Genomic DNA, 13,546 nt, shown 5'->3' on the forward strand with positions numbered 1-13,546 from the left:
TACATTATATGCCTGACATCACTTGGCCAGCATCTTACAGGAATTACCATATAAATGAACCTGGGTCATTTATTAAGCAAAGAGCCATGGTGGGAACTTGGCGTGCCATGGAGGGAAAAACAACAACAACACACATTAAAAAAGGAATCGTCACCAGGGGTCGAACATTCAAGCTTTACAAATTGCTTTGGCCGCTGCCAGAGCAAAAACATCTGCTATGACACGTCTCTCGCCATGTAACAGGCGGCGGGACTCTCAGCAGTCAGAGCAGGCGAGGAAACCCCTAGCACTCTTTGTATTTAACTGGACTGCAAGTAACTCAATACACCTCTCCTTGTACGGACTCACTCAGACGAAACGCAGGGCGGGTGGGGGTGGGGAGGGGGGAGGTAAAGAGAAAGAGAGATGCGAACTCTATCAAGTGAGGTACTATGTAAACAATTGCAGCATTATTAATCTGTGGGCGCGTGCGGCATGCGCACATCAGTGCCTGCAAGATAGATGTGTGTTTGTTGCGTATGTGTCGGTGTAACAAGCATGTTCTGTGCACGCGTAAATGCCTGCTGTGTGTGTGTGTGTGTGTGTGTGTGTGTGTGTGTGTGTGTGTGTGGGCGTGTGTGCGTGTGTGTATGTGAGGAAAGCACAGTGAATACCAAGTGAATGTCTTTCACGCTACATTCTCAGAGCGAGGTCAGTGCAACTGGGAGAGGAGATAGAGAGAGACGGAACGACAGAGACCAACAAAGAGAGAGAGAGACAGAATGACAGAGACCAACAAAGAGAAAAAGAGAGAGAAATGGAATGACAGGGACCTACAGCGAGAGAGAGAGAGAGAGAGAGAGAGAGAGAGAGAGAGAGAGAGAAAGGCAGAGAGAGGCAGAGAGAAAGAGAGAGACACCCAGAGAAACAGGGAGACAGAAACAGAGGCCTTGCGCTGCCACACAACACAGAGCTTCTGCTCACCATAGCAACAAACATGGTAACTCAAATCTATTTCAGTGCAGGAGTAGAGCGTAGCACTTAAATGCACTGGACAAAAAATAGGCAAAACAGCGATAAATAATTAAAAGACCTTCCCGTTCATACTCGTTCTCTTCCTCTCCTTGGTCACGGCAGAAAATAAACTGCTGCTTACTACTGTACACGTTTCTCGCTTCATACAATTAGCAACCTTATCAGAGATCTGCCGCCACACCTTCCTTGTACACGCACAGGATGTGAGCTTGATTCCGCCCCATTAAGTGGATATGTCCGTTGTTTGTTCAGCAGTGTGTTTACTTTTAAGGTGTTGGCTGCCCTTGTGGACAGAACGGAAAGGTAAGGCAGTGGAAACATGGACGCCTAATGAGAGAAAAAAAACAAAGGGGAGCCCCTGTAGCAACAGTGTGGAGATGACCGATAGAGAAGGTTTAAATCAACGTAATGTTCCTTCTGGCGATGGTGCGCTTGCTAATCGTAACACTGCCAGCACTGTTCCATGGACGTCAATAGTTCTGAGCTCTGCAAGCTACAATTACCTCAGCATCATTTCAGAGCCAACACAAAGACACGATTGAAAGTTCAAGGTCTTTTTTTTCCTTTTCTTTCCTTTTTCCTTTTTTTTAAGAGAGTAGGCAGTCCACTCATTCATAAAATGTCCAATTAGCAAACTAAACCGATTTTTGATTTTGACTTCTGTGTATTTCAAATGATCAAAAAACTTTCATATCTGGTGTATGTTTTCGGGGAGGTCAAATCCAAAGTGCAGTCCATATAGACATCACACTTTTTGCATGTCTGCACACAGGATCACCAACTCATAATCTAAATCTCAACGATGCTGATGAGACAGAAAGTTGGTGGTGAGTGCTGTAGTGATATATCGTGTGTTGACCTTTCCCATACCATATAGGGTGATTATGAGTGTGTTGGAACATGGTTTGGCAGGAGGCGTACAAAAGGCTTTACCGTAATAGCTTCTACTCCGCCTTATAGCCATCCATTCTGCTATGACAGGCACAAACCTCATCTTCTCTAAAGGTGGTACACATCACCTGTCTCACAGAAAAATCATGATGCTTAACCACTTATAATATACATCCTTACACATCTGGAGCGTGATGAATTAACAATGCGAAAATGCGTCGTGAATATTTCACATCAGACTGTTCTTTTGGTGATACTTTATTGCCTTATATTCACGTTCTGTGTGGATGTACTCATGACACAGAACAGCAATTGCAAATTAATCACACAAAATAAATGCTTGTGGTATGTAAGGACCTTTTTTCACAGAAGAGATTTGTGTAGAGGGAAAAAAGGAGTGGACCACGAACCCTGGGAGACCCTGGTCGACTCAGTATATAAGGTTAAGGGATTAAGCCCTCTATAATTTGCAATATGACCGAATAGTGAAGATTTGATCAGTCATCAAAATGTTTGTGAAAAGAAAATTGAAACTTTTGAAAGATTTTAGCCTATGACGACATGCCCAATGTGTGAACAACAGGTTGAAAGTGGTTACGTTAAGCCTTATCTAGTGCGTTGGCAGGGACCGTGTGGGGATAGCAATGTCAGACAACACAGTGAGGGCACCCCAAATATTTGACGGGATACAAGTTCAATAGTACCTTTCTCCAAAGAGCTTTACAATGTGCATTACATTCGCCCAGAGGATACCATACAAGGCACCAACTTGCTCATTGGGAGCATTTAAGGTTTCAGTATTTTGCTCAAGGACACCTCGACACGTAGCCAGGAGACCAAAGCGCTTACAAGTGAAAGGGACTGGGCTAGATTAAAGATTGCTGTCTTACTTGTGGAAGGGGCTAAACAAAATCTAGAGATACCAAATACCAATTTGAAACATTGTGATGGAATAATACAAATGAAAAGCAATTAAAAAACATGTACCGTACTGTACACCAGAGGGATGTAAGATATCACACATTTTTGTGGACACAAGCCCTCTTCAGCGACTGGCATCATCGATACCAAATTATACAATTCATTCACCTCACAGAATTTTCAAGACAAATTGAGGGGCATTGGGGGACATGGTGCTTGTCTAACCCCCCTCTGAAAATTGTTAAAGGTGAACCAAAACTAAATCATTCACTGCTTTTATTTTGGTGGACATCAGTGTTCCTGCAGGGGTTATCTCCCTACCTGTAAATGAGAGGAATTAGAGTACTTACACAGGGTATTACAAAAGAAGCAGCAAGCCACCTTTCAAAGCACAGTGTTATTGAGGCTAGGACACAATATCGTACTACCTGCTGTCGATTCAGCAGGGCTGGCTATTGGGTTTCGGGTGTGTGTTGTGGGATCCTGTAATTGTATACACTCTATCAGGCTCACACTGTCAAGTGTTTTGCTTAAGGGATTTCAAATGGCCGGATTGAGGTAGAGGTGGCGGTGGGTGGGTGGATTGGTTGGGTTTGAGCTCATTAAGGGCAATAAGATGTAACCGGGATCCAACACATAAACATGAATAGATAAGCATGTCCAGCAGTATCAGAATACCTGGCAGGGTCTCCGACCTGAGAGAGTGGAAAAGGTTTTGATACTTAAGGCGCATCGTGTGTGCAGGTCTAAGATTTCTGGTTTAACTGATTTGGTTTTTCATCACCAACCTGGAAATATTGAATAATGTGTAGTTTATGCAATGCAGTTAGTTCATGTTTGGAATTCATCGTCTCAACACTGAAATGGGACAAGACATCAATCAAAGCCAGGTCATGTGGCCGTATCAAGTATGGTTCAGTTGCTGTGATCACCTGCAGGTTTCATGTCATATTACCGTATACAGTATTGATGCCTTAAAGATTTAGTTTTAGAACTGGTCTGATCAATACACATTATTATTATTACTATTATTATTATTATTATTATTATTATTATTATTATTATTATTATTATATCATTGTCCTATTTTTATTTTATAGTTATTTTTATGCCTTGCCTTTACTATTAAAATGTAAACTTTTTAAATCTCTCATCAGCTGTTTTCTTTTTCTGTCTTCTTGTTCTAATACTGTATTTAAGAGAAATGCACCAAGTCAAATTGCTTGTAAGTGTACATAGTATGCTACAGTATGGCCATTAAAATGATTTTGATTCTGAACAGCAAGCATATTGTACTGCTGTGCATGATCTTGACCATGGTGAACCTGTTACTCTGTATGTAGGCCTAGAGCACAAGACAACTTTTACAGCACTTGCAAAACAGCATGCAAACTGAAGGCTTAGAATAGCAACAACTTAGTATTGACATAATATGACCATGACTGACAGCCCACAGTCAGTGTGTATTTAGTTATTACATTGCAGTACATTGAGTACAAAGCACCCAAAAGGGAACTGGCGAGATACTGAGAGATAATGATGATACACAAAAACGTTTTGTCATAACTCTGGCTGGGTGCCAAAACACGCAGATTGTTTGGCGGAGACAGCAGCTACCAGGAAGATGAACAACAACAACGACTTTCTGTGTTCTCCAACATCTAGGGAACAGCCTTTGAATATTTTCATATAACAAGAGGCCTAGTAGGCAGCACTGCAACAAGGAACAGGTGTGTGTGCGTGTGTGTGTGTGTGTGTGTGTGTGTGTGTGTGTGTGTGTGTGTGTGTGTGTGTGTGTGTGTGTGTGTGTGTGTGTGTGTGTGTGTGTGTGTGTGTGTGTGTTCGTTCGTGTGCACACACACACACACACACACACACACACACACACACACACACACATTGTGCGTCCGTCCGTCCATGCGTGCGCGCGCGCTCCTGTGCGTGCGTGTTGTATGTTTCGCACAGGCATGTGTTTTAGCAAAAGATGTGGAGACTACACAGTAGATTAGATAACTGTGAGAAAGAAAGACGCACATTCGTGCGTGGAGGTGCGCGTGTCAGTGGTTATTAAAGAACCTGTGAATGTACAACGGAAGCCTACCTACCTGTGAATCAACGTGCGCAAAAGGCATGTCCATCCCTATATAATATCGATTGAAGTCCCAACTCGCACATCACGCAAACACATAGCCTATACACCCGCACGCGCCTGTGTTCTATCAAAATCATATGACAGGCGTGGTCATTGGATGGAAACGTTATAAAGGACAATTTGTTGTCTTTTCTTTTTTTATTCGAGGCCAACTATAATAGCTTCGATGTTGTATAAGCAAATAAAGACATCTACCTTATGGTAATCAATGCGTATCCTCTCCTCTCCTTTATGTGGGCTCTCCGGCCACAGGTGATAGCTGCTCGAGCCGTAGTTTGGGCTGTTTTTGCTGCTGTTGCTGCCAGTCGCAGACGAGTTGTTCCCCGCGCATGCAGCAGGCTGCTGCGTTACCGACGGATTTGCACGGGAGTCGCGGTGGTTGTGTGGCCGCTGCACCTGGTCGCCTTGCCCGGTGATCCTCCCAGACTTATTGCGGTCTTGTTGTTCACAGTGCTGCGGACGCTGGGGACATGGCCCCAGTGCGCCTTGCTGCTGCTGCTGCTGCTGCTGCTGTTGCTGCTGCTGCTGCTGCTGCTGCCGCTGCAGCTGCTGCTGTTGGTGGTGCAGCAGTGGAGCTTGGTTAGTCCTACATAGCTCTCCTGAGCCGCTGGCGCAGTAGTTGATAGGCAAGCTGCTCCCCACCAGTAGCTGTTGCTGCGCTCGTAATTGTGGGATCTGCTGTTGCTGCAGCTCCTGAGTCTGAGACTCGAACGCTCTCCTGTTTGCCTCAATTGACTCACATACATTTATAGGGCGCCCTTTCTGCGAGTTTGCTCGGATTCCTTCAGGGGAGGGGTCCCTGTGTTGGGGTCTTGAATGAGTCTGTTGCTGCTGCTGCTGTTGCTGTTGTTGCTGTTGCTGCTGCTGCAACAACTGCCTCTGGTCTCGGTGCCCTCCTGCTCCTCCTCCCCTGCAGCGTTCCACGGTGCTCGCCTGTTGGTGGTTATTGGCACTCCTCTGGAAACGATCTTCCCGTGTAGATTCCCGGGGAAGCGTCCGAGAGGAGGAGGAAGAGGTTGGTGGCGGCGGCAAAGGTGGCGGAAAAGAAGGGGAGGGCTGCGGTGGGAGAGAATCGAGGGGCTGGCGCTGGTGAGGAGAAAGACTCGCCTCCTGCTCCGAAAAACTGCAGTGGCAGCTCGGAAAAACAGGCTCCTTCTGCGAGCCCGCGGCCGCGGCCCAAGGATTCTGTTGTTGCAGGTGTGTCGGCTGCCCGGCGGCGGTGGGTTCACCACCCCGGTGTGAAGGTCGCTGGGCGATGTCGTAGCTTACCAGAGGTAGCGTGTCACCGCTGTGAATGGGTCTCCGAGAGGGCTGGCTAAGACACGGTAGCTCCTGGAGGCTCTGGCGGTAAGCAGCGGTGGTCAAAGAGCGGTCTCGGTGGTGAGAAGAGGGCGGAGGCGGTAGACTGAAAACAGGGGCGCCCGGGTCTTGGTTGTGCGCGTTGGCCGCTTGCTTTTCGACGGGGATTTGGTGCTGATGGACAGCTCCCGCGTATCGATGCCGCATCCCCTTAATAGGCGCGTCTTGCTGTAGTTGCTCCTTTGCCGTGCAGTGCTCCGACACCCGTTCATTGCGATCAGTCCCAGCTGAAAAGAGCCGACTTGTATCATTGGTAGGTTTGGCCAGGACCTGCCTTAAAACGTCACCAAACGGCCAAAACACCGCCTTCGATAGAATATCGGTCCATATGCGCACAGGTTACACCGGATCGAACACTCTTAACTGAAACACAGCCTCAAGGCATTAGGGCATTACATTAACGAGATTAGCGAGAGGATAGCACGGTATTTAAATCATGTTCACATGCTCTATCATCTAAATCCAGTGCGGTGCTGGGAGGACTTTGTCACTGTTGCCATAACCACCATGCATAATCAGAAATCACTTTTACTGCCTAAGTCCATCGGCCCCAGTGCAATATGTCCCTGAAATAGATCCATATAGGCCTGTCAAATGCGCTTACAGTACATGTAGCCTGCTGTCACTATAGTTTATGTTCGGCTGTAAATAATTCCTTCTCTGCCCATTTTAATGTTAGGCTATCTGTGTAAGCATTAACAAACGCAATGGTGGTTGTGAGAATCACGAAAGGAATGATGTATTATACAGACTTTGTAGCCGTTTTACAAAGCCTAGTCCCACCTGTTGGCCCATGAAAATATTTAACATAAAGCGGCTTATGTCACCTCATGTCATAACACCTGCGACTCACTGGCCAGCATTTAATAATTTATGAAGAGTCCATGGTTTTGTATTACCAGGCCGAAAAAAAAAATCAGCATGGGTGCTTCATGCATCGGTGTGCGACATACAGCTATACTGAAGAATTGACTGGCTGCACGCCACATGCTGCTCTTGCATACTGTTAAAGTGCAAATGAGACCCCCCCCCCCCCCCAACACACACACGCACACACGCACGCACGCACGCAAGCAAGCAAACACACACACACACACACACACACACACACACAAAACAGCAGTATATCTGAATGGGGGTTGTCACTGAATCAACAACTGAACAGGTTGGGGAGCGCTGTCCGTGGTTCTGAAAGAGCGCGTCGCCAATATAACTGGTGCCCTTTATGGTGTCATCATCATGTAACTAAGAATGGACATTAGGGGGGAAAGGGGGGGGGGGGGGGGGGGCAACAGGTTCTGCTGATGTCAAGTCGAAGTGGAGATTTATTTAACAACAATTTAATAGTTTAGTATTTTGTGTATTTTACAACCACAGAAAACTGAGAAAAACTAAATATCAGAACTTAATGTGAGATAACTGAACAAGATCAAAAGACCAAAAAGAGTTAACAGAGGAAGCGCAAGGTGCGAGGGAGCCAACTTTTACATCATACATTAGTTGCTCTTAATAAGTAATAATAGCTTTCCTAAAGCTGGCTCAGCCATTTGGGGTTTTGATGGACCCTAGACTGCAACGGAGGCACACTTTGCCTAACTGTTGGAATAAACCTCGGGTACACTCTGTTTTATAGCCCCTTCGTGGAAGACTGCAGGATTTCGGAGCAACTCAGGCCACGGGCCACATTAGAAACCTGATCATTTTCATTAAGTAATTGGTCGCGGTGACCTGTGTGCGTTCCTTGGCAAGATGAGGTTTCATTTGCTGGTTTGGGGGAAGCAATTTTACTGCTTCCACATGAATAATTAAATAAAACTTTACAACTCTATATAGCCTAGTAGCCTACTAACTACACACATACGTGCATTCGCTCGCGGTCATGCATAATAGGCCTACGACATACTAGCGTAGCCTACGTGGCAAACACGCCACTTTGTATGACCGCACCACTTGACAAAATAACCTTCAATTAAAATCAGTTTTCGTCGCACAATCAGCCTTAATAGAATTGACCATGTGATCTCCTCCACTCTGTCAAGAGAAAAAAAACTGTCCGCAGAATTAAATGCGTCTTTTATTGACCGGAACGGCCGTGTTTAATAGCATTGTATAGTATGTCAGTTGCCGGTGACATGTTGTATTGGCTCCTGAAAAGAGCACAGCGGAAGCTCTGTGACACTAAAATGGTAGAGGAGGGAACATAGAGCAGGCCAATGGCTCCTGCACGTAATATAGGAAGTAGATAAGAGGCCTGTAATTACAGAGAAAGAGAAAACCAAGTAGGGTGAAGCAAGGAGATGTGGGGGCCGTGTGTGTGTGTGTGTGTGTGTGTGTGTGTGTGTGTGTGTGTGTGTGTGTGTGTGTGTGTGTGTGTGTGCGTGTGCGTGTGCGTGTGTGTGAGTGTGAGAGAAAGAGAGAGAGAGAGAGAGAGACAGACAGACAGACAGACAGACAGACAGACAGACAGACAGACAGACAGACAGACAGAGAGAGAGAGAGAGAGAGAGAGAGAGAGAGAGAGAGAGAGAGAGAGAGAGACACAGGTAGACGGAGAGACAGAGATACATTGATAGAGTGTGTGCGTGTGTGCATGTGAGACAGAGAGAAAGAGGAGAGCTATCTAACAAAGCAGATGCACAGACACACAGAGCAGATCAAAGCAATTGAATAGAAAAGGGGAGTGGATAGATGCATTTCTCTATGAAGTAAACCAAAAATAATCATGGGCAGAGAGTAAAATTAACAACCTACATATCTTTAAGCAAAACCATACCCCCCAGAGCTAACCTATATTCCTATGATCACCATTCCTAGTTTAACTCTGAGTGTATAGAGAAACAAAAACAAGCTCAGAGTTAAATGAACACTCAGGGTTGTATGGTGTATAACATGCAGTTCAAACAAACCAGGAGGTGATCAACTCAGCTACTACTATTATTTTATTGTCCTTAACATCTCATTTTATGTGTCTCACTTATATCATAACCCTAAAACACTTCATATAAATCTCTATTTGTTATTTGTATTCTTATGTCCAAACAAAGCTTTGTTTCATTGCTGTGTGAAACTGTGATCTAAAAGTACAAACATCCTTCTTAAACCACTTAAGCCCTATATACTTTGTCACAAGTCGAATAGCAAAAAAATGCCTATCTACAAGCTCACAATGCATCACCTGACATGTATCGAGAGTCGGGAAACATAAAGTCCCTTGTTCGTGTCCCGGCCCTGGCTACATGTTGAAGCATCCCTGAGTAATCCCCTGAGCGTCCATTACAACCAACCAGATCTGCTATTTTCACTGTTTTTATTGTTTTACATTTCCGTAATGTTTTGAAAAATAGAATCGAATAGAAACGTATTAATTATTTTTGCAATCCTTTGATTTTTTCTGCCTAACCAGGGTTAAAGTGGTTAAAATGACCCTGTGTCACACAATCTGAATGCACTCTTAACCACATGGACCCTCGCTGTAGATTTGTAGATTTACTATTTTCGGGGAAGAGATTTGGTGTAACGGGAAAAGGGAGGGGTTGGGGGACATCGGTCAACGAGGTTATAGGGTTTAAGTGGTTAGTAATACCAGCATATTCAAACTGAAGAGGCATGTGGCCAATGACTATTTGACATTTTATATATAAGCTTTATTTTGTCTGCGATATAAAAGCAAGGGAAAATATTCCCCAGCAGAATAACATGCAAGACCTACTCCTTCTCACCATATTGCCTCCCACAGTTCTGCATAACCATGCATTTATTTTACTTTTCCAAAAGAAAAATGTAAAAAAGCACAAAAGTGCACAATTACTATTCAATTACTGGCCTCTAGGTGTATCTGAGAGCACAGATAGAGTGACGAGAGAGAGACAGAGAGAGAGACAGAGAGAGAGAGATGGATAACAGACAGGCACAACAGGGAGCGGTTTCAACAACAACATTACAACAACCTTCTCTTTCTTGACCCCAGTGTAGTGTAGTGAAGCGTACGTACCTATCTGCTGTCTTTGCTTTGCCATGGAGTCGAGGGGGCAGCCATTTTGGATTACTATGTCAGCTCCACAACATTCTGTGACAGTGAGCAGTACTAGTGCCATCAAATGTAGCATAAGTGTGACTAAGTAGACTGAAGCCTTGAGGGCAGAGAAGGTCGGGGATACCCAAGTGTAGTAGGCCTTGATACAATGTTAGGACGCACAAATAATCATATTCAGCTGGTCCAGCACAACACAGAAGCATACTGTAAGCGCAGATACGCTCCTGCGCACGTGATGAACAACCACGGCAATCCTCGAAGATAAGGAACCGCTCGTGACTCAACCCAGGCCGTGGGATTGTCACACCTAGTACATCCCCTGCAAGATGATACAGAGGGCAGGCTTGAGAGAGCACGTCTGGGAGATAGGGGCTGCCAGTAGCAGCAGCAGCAGGGCCTTGCGCCCAGCAGAGGAATTTATCTCTGACAGCTAAGATCATCAGTTAGATTCGCCCCGGCTACTCAAATAACGAAGCAGCTTCACCATCATTCAGAGGCAGGTACACAGTGAGTCATTGTTAAGTACCAAGCCGACACCTTAGCATCCGGAGCTCCCATATAGTTAAAATCCTTAGTGTAAAAAGGGAACATTTTTGGTAATTTTTTACACTGTGTGAGTTAGGCTGACACTGTGGATTTTGCTGTGCATAAATGAGTGGAAAAGACCAACACAGGGGGACAACTGTGATGAAGTGTTTTCTATTACCGCCACAAGCCAAAGCCAAGGTGCGAGGGAATGATGAAGTGGCCCGCACAAGCGGCAGATGTAATGCACGCCAATGCCAGGTAACACTCGAGATCCCATGGAAGAGAGCGGAGGGGTTGGGGGGTGGTACTAATCCTCTGGGGGGAGTGAGTGTGTGTGACACTTCACCACAATTTCAGAAGAGTGGAGGAGTGAAGTGACATGAGACCTCTTAGAGGATGGATAAGAACACAATTAGTCACCTCGGAACTCAGATCACACGTCCCCTTCACCACCATTCTACCACCCCCACCATGTTGCTGTGATCGCTTTTTTTTCCCGTCATGTTAAAATGACCTCACTTCTCATCCTTCCAGAATGTATTCCATCACTATGTTACCGAATCCCCTTTTTTTCTCAATGAAATGATTACCACTATTGTTGTTATGGCTATAAAGACATATAGCTGTAAATTATCTACTATACTGACAATGATAAGATAATCAAATGGTTGACTGGTGGTAATTGTTCCCTTTAGAATTAAAAAGACATCTTGATGTAGCTTGAAACTAATAAAAATAATAAAGAAAATACATATAATCTATTAATGTTGTGCCATTTTCTTGAGTGACCATCACTGTATGCCATAAACTTTAAAATGGCAGGAGTGTTACGCAGTTTAGTCTGAGCACGATACATGGTGATGAAAGGAACATCAAGTTGAGTGTGTGTGTGTCTGTGTGTGTGTCTGTCTGTGTGTGTGTGTGTGTGTGTGTGTGTGTGTGTGTGTGTGTGTGTGTGTGTGTGTGTGTGTGTGTGTGTGTGTGTGTTTGTGTGTGTGTGCACATGCATATGTGCGCGTGTAGGTTAGGGGTTAAGAGTCTTGCACTTCAACATACATACAGTACAGCCAACTGGGGACCTCCTGTTTCCCAGACGGACTCTACCCATTTAGCTATGGTCGCCAACAAGCTCACGTGTCGCATCGTGACACACTGTGAGCTTGTAGATCGGCTATTCTTGCTATTCAAATTGTACGTGCGTGTGTGTTCCCCAAGATGTCAGATCACCCTGTGTCAGTGTGTGTACTGTACGTTTGTCTCAGTGTCTGTGCGTACATCTGTCTATGTGTCTGTGCGAGCATATGTGTGTGCCTACGTGCATGGGCAGATGGGACCCATGTGCAACAAGACAAGAGAAGCATTATCTAACCGGATGTCAAATCAAGTGATGACAAGTTAAAGGGAGGAGAAGGCTCATCACATATTCACAGGTTCAAAGACTAAGGCCTCATCTCTTCATCAGAGCCACACCACACCACACCACACCACAACACACCACACCACACACACACACACACACACACACACACACACACACACACACACACCCCACACACACACACACACACACACACACACACACACACACACACACACACACACACACACACACACACACACACACACACACACACACACACACACACACACACACACACACACACACACACACACACACACACAATTATGACCAACTGACCATCACATTCATCACACAATACCACACTAATCATCTTCTGCCATATTCTACACATTTCTGTCCATACTGTGTGCCATTTAGACAAGGACAGAGAATGAGAACTGTACAATCAGAATGATCTGACTCAGACTAGAGCTGTCCTTCACAATACAAATCTCAGCATTAATTCAACTCCAGGAGTGTAATCTACAATTGTACAAATGTAACCAAATTGACCCATAAGGGTCCATATTTGGTTACATTTGTACACTCTCAGAGTTACTAAGAAATGGATAAATGAGCACTGAGGATTTTATTGTGATGCTCGGACAAAAGATTAAACAACAGTGTGTTGTAAAAAATGTGTGGAGCATCTAGCGCAGCAGTTGTTTTGTGAAACTAAAACAGAAAATTGTCTCCTTTTTTGGCTATAAAGAGTAGGCTATGTTAGACAAGAAAATTAAGTCTAAAAAAGTAATACACCAGTGCTGCTAGGTGTGAAAAATGCAAATGAGACAGGTACAAAAAAAGGTTATTAGCTACAGATATTAGACCCTGCAAATGCAATTTTATCATGCAATCTTTTCACACCCCTTTGCCCTGCAATAGGCTACTGTCACTGATAGAAAGGAAGAAAGGGAAATACCTTCTCTTCATATTGGGCGTTGTGCTGTGCAGGCTGCCAGGCTCTCTCTTTGTGGAAGACACATCAACGATGATTATAAACGACAGCCACAAAATCAATAGTGCCTTACCCTGACTAGGGGCTCTCCCAGCGCCTGCCTCCCGTCGCCTGCTGGATGGAGAAATAGGGAATCCACCCGCTCAAGCAAACCAAAGCACATTCTCATCTAGTGACGTGTTGCACGAATTGGTTTATAGTCATTGGCTGATGTTTTCTCCTCTCTCTCTCGTCGTTACAGACTGTAACGACGAGAGAGAGAGGAGAAAACAGCCAATGACTATAAAC

At 44.9% G+C, this 13,546-nt stretch overlaps 1 protein-coding gene across 4 annotated transcripts in view; it reads right to left on the reverse strand.

The window, feature by feature from the left end:
- kcnn1a (potassium intermediate/small conductance calcium-activated channel, subfamily N, member 1a) overlaps positions 1–13,344 on the reverse strand; it is a 67,051-nt gene extending 53,707 nt beyond the window's left edge. For 2 of the 4 annotated variants that reach the window (XR_014600722.1, XM_084056376.1), the window contains exon 1: positions 5,174–6,512. Coding sequence is in view for 1 of the 4 variants with exons in the window: in XM_084056376.1 (XP_083912502.1) it covers positions 5,174–6,484 (1,311 nt within the window). In the remaining 3 variants the exon portion in view is untranslated. Of the gene's footprint in view, positions 1–1,086; positions 1,153–5,173; positions 6,513–13,222 lie in introns of those variants that run through there. The other 2 variants (XM_084056377.1, XM_084056378.1) reach the window with 2 other exon arrangements.
- Positions 13,345–13,546: the final 202 nt, after the last annotated feature.

This window comes from Gymnoscopelus microlampas, assembly GCF_963454915.1.
Source record: "Gymnoscopelus microlampas genome assembly, chromosome: 5".
Lineage (NCBI taxonomy): Eukaryota > Metazoa > Chordata > Actinopteri > Myctophiformes > Myctophidae > Gymnoscopelus > Gymnoscopelus microlampas.